The 12,586-nt window shown below is 47.1% G+C and overlaps 1 protein-coding gene across 4 annotated transcripts in view; it reads left to right on the forward strand.

Annotated features, from left to right (window-relative positions):
* Positions 1-12,586, forward strand: part of LOC143289725 (uncharacterized) — a 52,375-nt gene that overhangs the window by 12,321 nt on the left and 27,468 nt on the right. For all 4 annotated transcript variants that reach the window (XM_076598803.1, XM_076598805.1, XM_076598804.1 and 1 more), the window contains exons 8-12: positions 97-158; positions 875-973; positions 7,253-7,303; positions 11,180-11,225; positions 12,205-12,312. In XM_076598803.1, the coding sequence (XP_076454918.1) occupies positions 97-158; positions 875-973; positions 7,253-7,303; positions 11,180-11,225; positions 12,205-12,312 (366 nt within the window). The remainder of the gene's footprint in view (positions 1-96; positions 159-874; positions 974-7,252; positions 7,304-11,179; positions 11,226-12,204; positions 12,313-12,586) is intronic.

Raw genomic sequence — 12,586 nt, forward strand, 5'->3', positions numbered from 1 at the left:
AGCCATAGAGATTGTGTGACTGTCAGAGGTGTTAGCCATGGAGATCGTGTGACTGTCAGAGGTGTTAGCCATGCAGTGGTGGTGGTTGTGTCACAGAGAAACCTGACGGAGTACTACAATGCCGTGGACACCAGCAACATGATGAGGATCTTTGCCAGGTGAGGCCTCACATCCTGCACACTTACCACAACAGTGATAACATTTACCACTCCAGTGATAACATTTACCACATCAGTGACCAGGGCGTTTACCACATCAGCGACTGTGACAGCACATTTGTTGCCATGGGTTCTTTTTCAGTGCGCCAAGTGTGAGCTGCACACGGGACCTTGGTTTATTGTCTCCTGGATGACTAGACGGCTCAGTTTGATTTTCCAGTTGAACTTTAGAGAAAGGGCGAGAGTGGGAGTGGAACCTAGACCCTGACAGACACTGTTTACAGATAGGTGTCTTAACCACTCTGCCACTGTCCTCCCTGGAAAGAGGATGGATGGTGTGTGGTAACAGTGGTAAATGTGAGGATGCTACACGGTGTATGAGATGATGATGGTGATGATGACAGTTATGATTATGATGATGATGATGGGTGTGATGATGATGATGACAATTATGATGATGGGTGTGATGATGATGATGATGATGATGATTATGATGATGATGGGTATGATGATGATGATGATGGGTGTGATGATGATGACGATGATGATGATGACGATGGCGATGATGATGATGATGATGATGATTGTGATGATGATGATGATGATGATGATTGTGATGATGATGATGATGATGATGATGATGGTGATTGTGATGATGATGGGTGTGATGATGACGATGACGATGATGATGATGGAGGGTGTGACATGATGTGCAGCATGCTTCAGGAGCGCCGCATCCTCCTGACGTCCAAAAAACTGAGTCGTGTCACCGCCTGTATCCATGCTGCTGAGGCCCTGCTATACCCCATGCATTGGTTAGTCAGTCCGCCTGTCTGTCTGTTTGCATGCACATGTGTATGTGTGTGTGTGCATGAGAGAGAGAGAGAGAGAGAAAGAGAGAGAGAGCAAGTGAAAGTGAGCGAATGGACACTATCTGTTAATTGGTTCAGTGGATTTTTTTTTTAAGGGGGGGGGGGTGAGGGGGGTGGGGGGGGTAAATTCTTGGATAATGTTCATGTACCCCCTTTGGGTTTAAATATTTTATTTTTTTGATTTTCTTGGTGAACTGAATGTCCGTGTATGAATTTCCAGCCTGTGTCCAAGGGTGAAATGGTACAATTGAGATCACACAGTAGAAGGTCATCACTCCATGGGGGGGGGGGGGGGGTGTCTTTTGAGTGTGTTGTTAAATTTGCCTGAGCCGCTCTGCAGGTGTGTGTATCTGTCAGGCCTGGCTGATGCTGGGTTACGTTAGATGCAGAGTTCTGCCTTGCCATGGAGTGCCCAACCTGTGGGTTTTCACAGCACCATTGTTACTGTCCTCCTCCTCCTCCTCCTCTTCTCCCTAACCCTGTGGAGAGTCATCGGGGTGCTGCACAGAACTGCTCATCATGGCAGGATTGCATGAGGCAATGTCTGCAGCGCTGAGTTAACTCTCTCCATACGAACGGCGAAAGAGACGACGCTAACAGCGTTTCACCACCCCAATTACAACCATCAAAATATTACAAGCGGAAGGCTCTTACACTGAAGAGGTGAATGTTGACAAAGAATACCACAATTCTGACGATGGAAGCTAAAGGTTGGGTCATTCAGACACCCACTGGACATCCGAGGGGTCTGTGTAGAGGAGAAGAGAGGACTGGCCGTACTGAGTGAGTTAACTTTGAGTAAAGAATGTTTCTGAATATATGCAATTTATCGTGGAGTTCGGAACTTTCTTAGCGATAAGCAAACTTATGTGCTGCTAAGTTCACTTATGCAACCCACCCCTGATTCATCCAGGTCTGTCGGTTGTTTGTTGAAGCATGGCTCATCCTCATACATTATGGTTTAAAACGGTATTTTCATTTTATCATGTCACAATACAACACAGATATAGATGAAGAGGGCAACAAGAAAATCTTATATAAAGGCCTGTCCTGATACATGTACATACTAAATATGTGACGGATTATTCATGCATGGACATAATTGTCCCAGTTTGTGTGGTCCTTCATGCCTCGCTGTCATGGTGACCTCAGTTGTGATTACCCTCCACTCGTGTCTGTGTGGAGTTCCCGGTGGTGGGGACTGCCCTTGGATGTGGTGGTGTGGGGACTGTCCTTGGATGTGGTGGTGTGGGGACTGTGGATGTGGTGGTGTGGTGGGGACTGCCCTTGGATGTGGTGGTGTGGGGACTGTCCTTGGATGTGGTGGTGTGGTGGGGACTGCCCTTGGATGTGGTGGTGTGGGGACTGTCCTTGGATGTGGTGGTGGTGTGGGGACTGTCCTTGGATGTGGTGGTGTGGTGTGGACTGCCCCTGGATGTGGTGGTGTGGTGGGGACTGTCCTTGGATGTGGTGGTGTGGTGGGGACTGCCCTTGGATGTGGTGGTGTGGTGGGGACTGCCCATGGATGTGGTGGTGTGGTGGGGACTGTCCTTGGATGTGGTGGTGTGGTGGGGACTGTCCTTGGATGTGGTGGTGTGGTGGGGACTGTCCTTGGATGTGGTGGTGTGGGGACTGTGGATGTGGTGGTGTGGTGGGGACTGTCCTTGGATGTGGTGGTGTGGGGACTGTCCTTGGATGTGGTGGTGTGGTGGGGACTGTCCTTGGATGTGGTGGTGTGGTGGGGACTGTCCTTGGATGTGGTGGTGTGGTGGGGACTGTCCTTGGATGTGGTGGTGTGGGGACTGTCCTTGGATGTGGTGGTGTGGTGGGGACTGTGGATGTGGTGGTGTGGTGGGGACTGTCCTTGGATGTGGTGGTGTGGGGACTGTCCATGGATGTGGTGGTGTGGTGGGGACTGCCCTTGGATGTGGTGGTGTGGGGACTGTCCATGGATGTGGTGGTGTGGTGGGGACTGTCCATGGATGTGGTGGTGTGGTGGGGACTGCCCATGGATGTGGTGGTGTGGGGACTGTCCTTGGATGTGGTGGTGTGGTGGGGACTGTCCATGGATGTGGTGGTGTGGTGGGGACTGTCCTTGGATGTGGTGGTGTGGTGGGGACTGTCCTTGGATGTGGTGGTGTGGTGGGGACTGCCCTTGGATGTGGTGGTGTGGGGACTGCCCATGGATGTGGTGGTGTGGGGACTGTCCATGGATGTGGTGGTGTGGTGGGGACTGCCCTTGGATGTGGTGGTATGGTGGGGACTGTCCATGGATGTGGTGGTGTGGGGACTGTCCATGGATGTGGTGGTGTGGTGGGGACTGCCCTTGGATGTGGTGGTGTGGGGACTGTCCATGGATGTGGTGGTGTGGGGACTGTCCATGGATGTGGTGGTGTGGTGGGGACTGCCCTTGGATGTGGTGGTATGGTGGGGACTGTCCTTGGATGTGGTGGTGTGGTGGGGACTGTCCTTGGATGTGGTGGTGTGGTGGGGACTGTCCTTGGATGTGGTGGTGTGGGGACTGTCCATGGATGTGGTGGTGTGGGGACTGTGGATGTGGTGGTGTGGTGGGGACTGCCCATGGATGTGGTGGTGTGGTGGGGACTGTCCTTGGATGTGGTGGTGTGGGGACTGTCCATGGATGTGGTGGTGTGGGGACTGTCCATGGATGTGGTGGTGTGGTGGGGACTGCCCTTGGATGTGGTGGTATGGTGGGGACTGTGGATGTGGTGGTGTGGTGGGGACTGTCCTTGGATGTGGTGGTGTGGGGACTGTCCTTGGATGTGGTGGTGTGGTGGGGACTGTCCATGGATGTGGTGGTGTGGTGGGGACTGCCCATGGATGTGGTGGTGTGGGGACTGTCCTTGGATGTGGTGGTGTGGTGGGGACTGTCCATGGATGTGGTGGTGTGGTGGGGACTGTCCTTGGATGTGGTGGTATGGTGGGGACTGTCCATGGATGTGGTGGTGTGGTGGGGACTGCCCATGGATGTGGTGTGGTGGGGACTGTCCTTGGATGTGGTGGTATGGTGGGGACTGTGGATGTGGTGGTGTGGTGGGGACTGCCCTTGGATGTGGTGGTATGGTGGGGACTGTGGATGTGGTGGTGTGGTGGGGACTGCCCATGGATGTGGTGTGGTGGGGACTGTCCTTGGATGTGGTGGTGTGGTGGGGACTGTCCTTGGATGTGGTGGTGTGGTGGGGACTGCCCATGGATGTGGTGGTGTGGTGGGGACTGCCCTTGGATGTGGTGGTGTGGTGGGGACTGCCCATGGATGTGGTGGTGTGGGGACTGTCCTTGGATGTGGTGGTGTGGTGGGGACTGCCCTTGGATGTGGTGGTGTGGGGACTGCCCTTGGATGTGGTGGTGTGGTGGGGACTGTCCTTGGATGTGGTGGTGTGGTGGGGACTGTCCTTGGATGTGGTGGTGTGGTGGGGACTGCCCATGGATGTGGTGGTGTGGTGGGGACTGTCCATGGATGTGGTGGTGTGGGGACTGCCCTTGGATGTGGTGGTGTGTCCAGTCAGGGGCACTGTCACTCTGACTCAACACCTACACCTGAGTGATTATTTTCATCAGTAGATTGTGTCCCTCAGAACAGACATTGCTGAACAACACTGTCCCTCACTGAACAACACTGTCCCTCAGAACAGACACTGCTGAACAACACTGTCCCTCAGAACAGACACTGCTGAACAACACTGCCCCTCACAACAGACACTGCTGAACAACACTGTCCCTCACAACAGACACTGCTGAACAACACTGTCCCTCACAACAGACACTGCTGAACAACACTGTCCCTCACAACAGACACTGCTGAACAACACTGTCCCTCACAACAGACACTGCTGAACAACACTGTCCTCACAACAGACACTGCTGAACAACACTGTCCCTCAGAACAGACACTGCTGAACAACACTGTCCCTCAGAACAGACACTGCTGAACAACACTGTCCCTCACAACAGACACTGCTGAACAACACTGTCCCTCAGAACAGACACTGCTGAACAACACTGTCCCTCAGAGCAGACACTGCTGAACAACACTGTCCCTCACTGAACAACACTGTCCCTCAGAACAGACACTGCTGAACAACACTGTCCCTCACTGAACAACACTGTCCCTCAGAACAGACACTGCTGAACAACACTGTCCCTCACAACAGACACTGCTGAACAACACTGTCCCTCAGAACAGACACTGCTGAACAACACTGTCCCTCAGAACAGACGCTGCTGAACAACACTGTCCCTCACAACAGACACTGCTGAACAACACTGTCCCTCACAACAGACACTGCTGAACAACACTGTCCCTCACAACAGACACTGCTGAACAACACTGTCCCTCACAACAGACACTGCTGAACAACACTGTCCCTCAGAACAGACACTGCTGAACAACACTGTCCCTCACAACAGACACTGCTGAACAACACTGTCCCTCAGAGCAGACACTGCTGAACAACACTGTCCCTCACAACAGACACTGCTGAACAACACTGTCCCTCACAACAGACACTGCTGAACAACACTGTCCCTCACAACAGACACTGCTGAACAACACTGTCCCTCAGAGAACAACACTGTCCCTCACAACAGACACTGCTGAACAACACTGTCCCTCACAACAGACACTGCTGAACAACACTGTCCCTCACAACAGACACTGCTGAACAACACTGTCCCTCAGAGAACAACACTGTCCCTCACAACAGACACTGCTGAACAACACTGTCCTCACAACAGACACTGCTGAACAACACTGTCCCTCAGAACAGACACTGCTAAACAACACTGTCCCTCACTGAACAACACTGTCCCTCACAACAGACACTGCTGAACAACACTGTCCCTCAGAGCAGACACTGCTGAACAACACTGTCCCTCACTGAACAACACTGTCCCTCAGAACAGACACTGCTGAACAACACTGTCCCTCACTGAACAACACTGTCCCTCAGAACAGACACTGCTGAACAACACTGTCCCTCACAACAGACACTGCTGAACAACACTGTCCCTCAGAACAGACACTGCTGAACAACACTGTCCCTCAGAACAGACGCTGCTGAACAACACTGTCCCTCACAACAGACACTGCTGAACAACACTGTCCCTCACAACAGACACTGCTGAACAACACTGCCCCATGAAGATCATGTTCCAGGATACACTTGAGACACTCTTTTTCATTCCTGATGGAAATCAGCATTTTAAACTTTATTAACATTTTATGAAGACTGAACATGCCATGGGTGAATAAGTCTTTTTTTATGTAGTTTTGATTGTCTTTTTAATATTATTGACTCACTTGTGTAAACAAAGTGAGTCTATGTTTTAACCCGGTGTTCGGTTGCCTGTGTGTGTGTGTGTGTGTGTCTGTGTGTCCGTGGTAAACTTTAACATTGACATTTTCTCTGCAAATACTTTGTCAGTTGACACCAAATTAGGTATAAAATAGGAAAAATTCAGTTCTTTCCAGTCATCTTGTTTAAAACAATATTGCACCTCTGGGATGGGCACAAAAAATAAATAATGAAGCCTAATCATATGCAAACTGCATTTACTGTTATATTTATATTTTTTGTATTCTCTAAACTTGGCACTTTGATCTGATATTCTGACCCAACAACAAGAGCAGTCATTAGTATCATTTTCTGTTCAAACAGGAACTTCTTTTGCTAAGCATGGAAGTTATATTTATTTTGCAAACGTTTTGGTGCAGATAGTAAAAAAGGGAAATTACTCTGTAATTAATGCTAGGGGACTTAATTTATCACAAGTGAGTCTTGAAGGCCTTGCCTGTCTTGTTTTGGGTTCTCTTCAGCTGGCAGCTACTCAGTCTTGAAATGGCCCCATTGTGGCTGGCCGGGCCGCAAGCACCATGATTTGATTCGGAATAGCTGAGGGTCTCCTCTGGAGTGTGGCCACATGATGATCCAACATTCTGGGGCTGGCTGGCACTGTGATTGCCGCAGATGGACCTGGGGTGTGGCTGTGTGTTGAAGTTTTGGGATGAGGGGCATAAATGGAACAGTGCTGGATCTGCACAGACAACAACAACAAAAGAAGAAAAAAAAAAAAAAAAAAAAAAAAAATTCACAAAGGCAAAGTATGAACAAAAAGAGACTGTTGTCTGTATTTCATGATTAAAAAAAAGAAAGAAAAAAAAGGAGATTACATTTGAAACGCCTGTGTGGATTATGTGTGCAGGCAACACCTCTACATTCCAGTATTACCTGAGCACCTGATCGACTATGTGACGTAAGAACAGAACCCTCTGCGTCTGTCTGTTTTGTCTGTCTTCTGCCTGCCACGGTGTCCCCCGTGTTGATTAGTGTGTTATCTTCACTACTTGATCCTGTTCCCCTGTGTTGATTAGTGTGTTATCTTCACTACTTGATCCTGTTCCCTGTGTTGATTAGTGTGTTATCTTCACTACTTGATCCTGTTCCCTGTGTTGATCAGTGTGTTATGTTCACTACTTGATCTTGTTCCCCGTGTTGATTAGTGTGTTATCTTCACTACTTGATCCTGTTCCCCGTGTTGATTAGTGTGTTATCTTCACTACTTGATCCTGTTCCCTGTGTTGATTAGTGTGTTATCTTCACTACTTGATCCTGTCCCCTGTGTTGATTAGTGTGTTATCTTCACTACTTGATCCTGTTCCCTGTGTTGATTAGTGTGTTATCTTCACTACTTGATCCTGTTCCCCGTGTTGATTAGTGTGTTATCTTCACTACTTGATCCTGTTCCCCGTGTTGATTAGTGTGTTATCTTCACTACTTGATCCTGTTCCCCGTGTTGATTAGTGTGTTATCTTCACTACGTGATCCTGTTCCCCATGTTGATTAGTGTGTTATCTTCACTACTTGATCCTGTTCCCCTGTGTTGATTAGTGTGTTATCTTCACTACTTGATCCTGTTCCCCGTGTTGATTAGTGTGTTATCTTCACTACTTGATCCTGTTCCCTGTGTTGATTAGTGTGTTATCTTCACTACTTGATCCTGTTCCCCGTGTTGATTAGTGTGTTATCTTCACTACTTGATATCGTTCCCCATGTTGATTAGTGTGTTATGTTCACTACTTGATCCTGTCCCCCTTGTTGATTAGTGTGTTATCTTCACTACTTGATCCTGTTCCCCTGTGTTGATTAGTGTGTTATCTTCACTACTTGACCCTGTTCCCCATGTTGATTAGTGTGTTATCTTCACTACTTGATCCTGTTCCCTGTGTTGATTAGTGTGTTATCTTCACTACTTGATCCTGTTCCCCATGTTGATCAGTGTGTTATCTTCACTACTTGATCCTGTTCCCCGTGTTGATTAGTGTGTTATCTTCACTACTTGATCCTGTTCCCCGTGTTGATTAGTGTGTTATCTTCACTGCTTGATCCTGTTCCCCGTGTTGATTAGTGTGTTATCTTCACTACTTGATCCTGTTCCCCGTGTTGATTAGTGTGTTATCTTCACTACTTGATCCTGTTCCCTGTGTTGAGTAGTGTGTTATCTTCACTACTTGATCCTGTTCCCTGTGTTGATTAGTGTGTTATCTTCACTACTTGATCCTGTTCCCCGTGTTGATTAGTGTGTTATCTTCACTACTTGATCCTGTTCCCCTGTGTTGATTAGTGTGTTATCTTCACTACTTGATCCTGTTCCCTGTGTTGATTAGTGTGTTATCTTCACTACTTGATCCTGTTCCCTGTGTTGATTAGTGTGTTATCTTCACTACTTGATCTTGTTCCTCGTGTTGATTAGTGTGTTATCTTCACTACTTGATCCTGTTCCCCGTGTTGATTAGTGTGTTATCTTCACTACTTGATCCTGTTCTCCTGTGTTGATTAGTGTGTTATCTTCACTACTTGATCCTGTTCCCTGTGTTGATTAGTGTGTTATCTTCACTACTTGATCCTGTTCCCCGTGGTGATTAGTGTGTTATCTTCACTACTTGATCCTGTTCCCTGTGTTGATCAGTGTGTTATGTTCACTACTTGATCCTGTTCCCCGTGTTGATTAGTGTGTTATCTTCACTACTTGATCCTGTTCCCCGTGTTGATTAGTGTGTTATCTTCACTACTTGATCCTGTTCCCTGTGTTGATCAGTGTGTTATCTTCACTACTTGATCCTGTTCACCATGTTTTTCTCTTTTTTTTTTCTTACTGCAGGATCCGCATCAGAAATGAAATTGTGCTTAAATACAATTCTTTCATGCTTATAGAGTATACAGTGAGTTGTAGGCTTAGCTAGTTCTTTATCGGATCCCACTAGTGCTGATATTTTAAGAACATTTTGGAAGATTGCGCAGACATTCTTTGAAATCAGTTCTTTTGAAATCCTGCGCTTTAAATGTGATTATTTCACTGGAAATAAACTCCCTCTGAAGCAAAGATTTGATTCTTCTTTTTCTTCTTCTTCGTTCGTAGGCTGCAACTCCCACGTTCACTCATATGCACACGAGTGGGCTTTAAACGTGTATGACTGTTTTCAAAGATTTGATGACATTGAGGCTTTTTTTATGCACAGTTTAGTGAATTGCAGCGTACCTCCTATAATTACAGATAGTTTCAAACAGTAATTAGTAAACTAAAACAGAAATTATACACAAGCTAACAATACCTCTTTGAGTGCTTGAACTCATATATATATATAAGTTCATAATCTGAAAGGGCATTTGTTCATAAGACAGAAAACACATTTGAAGAATGGACATCCAGTTTTCTTCTGCTGATTAAAGATTAAAAAAAAAAAAAAGAAAAGAAAAGACTGTAATGATACATGTGATGAAATGAGAAAGACAGTGACGTGAGTGAAGGAATGGCTGGCATTTGTGGTGCATGTGATGTAGTCCTCTGCGCTCCACTTAATGACGAAGAGTTTGAGGCAGCTCTGTCTCTGTCTCTGAACCACGCTCTTGGAATCAGCTCCCTCTTTCAGTGTTCCCCAAAACGTACATATGTGCGTAAATGACGCACAGATTTACAACTTTGACGCACAAAATTTTTACCCTGTGCGTCAATGAAACTAACAAGCATCTTACGGCTTCCAGGAAAACCGCGAAGCACGCATCGTGGGCCTAAGCTTAGGCTAGTGCATAGCAGACGAAACTGAGAGTAGAGAGTGCTGTTGTGTGTTCATTAGTAGTGAGTATGGTTATGTGCTCATTATAAGTAGTTGACTGTGTTTTCATTGTATTCAAGCATTTCGAATGTCCTTGTTTGGAGAAGGTGTGGGTTTCTTTTCATTTTCATTGTACAATTGTCTTCATTGATTTTTTGTATGTTTTCCTGTTGACCCTCAGAAATGTGACAATGACCCTCAAAAATTCCAGTCAAAGGGTCACAGTGACCCTCAAAAAATCAGGCCCATTGAGAACACTGTCTTTCACTCCGTTGAATCTCTGCTCTCAGCTCTTTCAAGTCTGGCCTCAAATAAAACCTTCCTCTTCCCCCAAAATGCCCCTCCCCCTCACTCCTTGGCCCCCTCATGCCCCCCCCCCCCCACCCCCCCCCCCCCCCGCACCCCCCCGCCTCCCCCACCGCACCCCCACCTCCCCAACACACACACCCCTCGCACACACACTCCTCCCTCCTTTGCCTCTATCTTTTCTACGCTTTGTCCATCTTTTTTGTTTACATGTATTTATGATTTCTGTTTTTCATCTCTGTGAATCAGTTATGCATGCGTGTGAATGACTGGTGTGAAAGTGCTTTGGTTTGTCTCAATCACAGTCAATCAATCAATCAAAAATTAATTAATCAATCAGTCAGCCAACTAACCAAACAACCAATTAATCAGTCGATCATTCAATCAAAAACAGTTTACTGATCCACTTGGAAATGAACTTGAATAATCATTCTGCATAAGGTTCAGTGCAGAACAGATAATTTATTGTTATGATAAATTATTATTTATTTTTCTTTTCTTTTTTCAGATTTTCAATTTTTTTTTTATATTGTTGTTGTTAATGTTGTTATTGTTATTCATTCAACTTGTTGTGTAGGAAGCATGGTGTAACACATGGGTGTTGGCCGTGTGTGTGTGTGTGTGTGTGTGTGTGTGTGTGTGTGTGTGAGTGTGTGTGTGTGTGTGTGTGTGTGTGTGTGTGTGTGTGTGTGTGTGTGTGTGTGTGTTTGCAGTGCTCCCATGCCCTATCTGATTGGCGTGCACACCTCATTGATGGAGGTGAGTGGTGAGGACTACTGTGCATTGGTGGTAATGTGGTGATGATACGTGTAGTGGTAATGTGTTGATGATGTGTGTGGTGGTAATGTGTTGATGATGTGTGTAGTGGTAATGTGTTGATGATGTGTGTGGTGGTAATGTGTTGATGATGTGTGTGGTGGTGATGTGGTGATGATGTGTGTGGTGGTAATGTGGTGATGATGTGTGTGGTGGTAATGTGGTGATGATGTGTGTGGTGTATTTTTTGTATTTGTATTTTGTATTTCTTTTTATCACAACAGATTTCTCTGTGTGAAATTCGGGCTGCTCTCCCCAGGGAGAGCGCGTCGCTATACTACAGCGCCACCCATTTTTTTTTGTATTTTTCCTGCGTGCAGTTTTATTTGTTTTTCCTATTGACATGGATTTTTCTACAGAATTTTGCCAGGAACAACCCTTTTGTTGCCGTGGGTTCTTTTACGTGCGCTAAGTGTGTGCTGCACACGGGACCTCGGTTTATCGTCTCATCCGAATGACTAGCATCCAGACCACCACTCAAGGTCTAGTGGAGGGGGAGAAAATATCGGCGGCTGAGCCGTGATTCAAACCAGCACGCTCAGATTCTCTCGCTTCCTAGGCGGACGCGTTACCTCTAGGCCATCACTCCACTGTAATGTGGTGATGATGTGTCTGCTGATGATACATGTGGTGGTAATGTGGTGATGATGTGTGTGCTGATGATGTGTGTGCTGATGATGCTTGTGGTGGTGATGTGGTGATGATGTGTGTGGTGGTGATGTGGTGATGATGTGTGTGCTGATGATGTGTATGGGGTGATGTGGTGATGATGTGTGTGGTGGTGATGATGTGTGTGCTGATGATGTGTGTGGTGGTGATGTGGTGTTGATGTATGTATTGGTAATGTGGTGATGATGTGTGTGCTGATGATGTGTGTAGTGGTAATGTGGTGGTGATGTGTATGGTGGTTTGCGTTGATCAGAAGGTGCTGGCCCGCCGCATGGAGATAGGGGACGCAGTGATTGTGGACGCAGACAAAAACGAGGTCACCACGGAGTATGAGGATCTGGAGGCCTTGCCTGAAGATGTGGTCAGTCTGCCTGCTGTCTGTCTGTTCTCACTGCCCAACACACTGACCAACACACTGACCGCTGTGATCACACTGACCAACACACTGACTGCTGTGATCACACTGACCAACACACTGACCAACACACTGACCACTGATCACACTGCCCAACACACTGACCAACACACTGACTGCTGTGATCACACTGACCAACACACTGACTGCTGTGATCACACTGACCAACACACTGACCGCTGTGATCACACTGACCAACACACTGACCACTGATCACATA

This window comes from Babylonia areolata, chromosome 14 (genome assembly GCF_041734735.1).
Source record: "Babylonia areolata isolate BAREFJ2019XMU chromosome 14, ASM4173473v1, whole genome shotgun sequence".
NCBI lineage: Eukaryota > Metazoa > Mollusca > Gastropoda > Neogastropoda > Buccinidae > Babylonia > Babylonia areolata.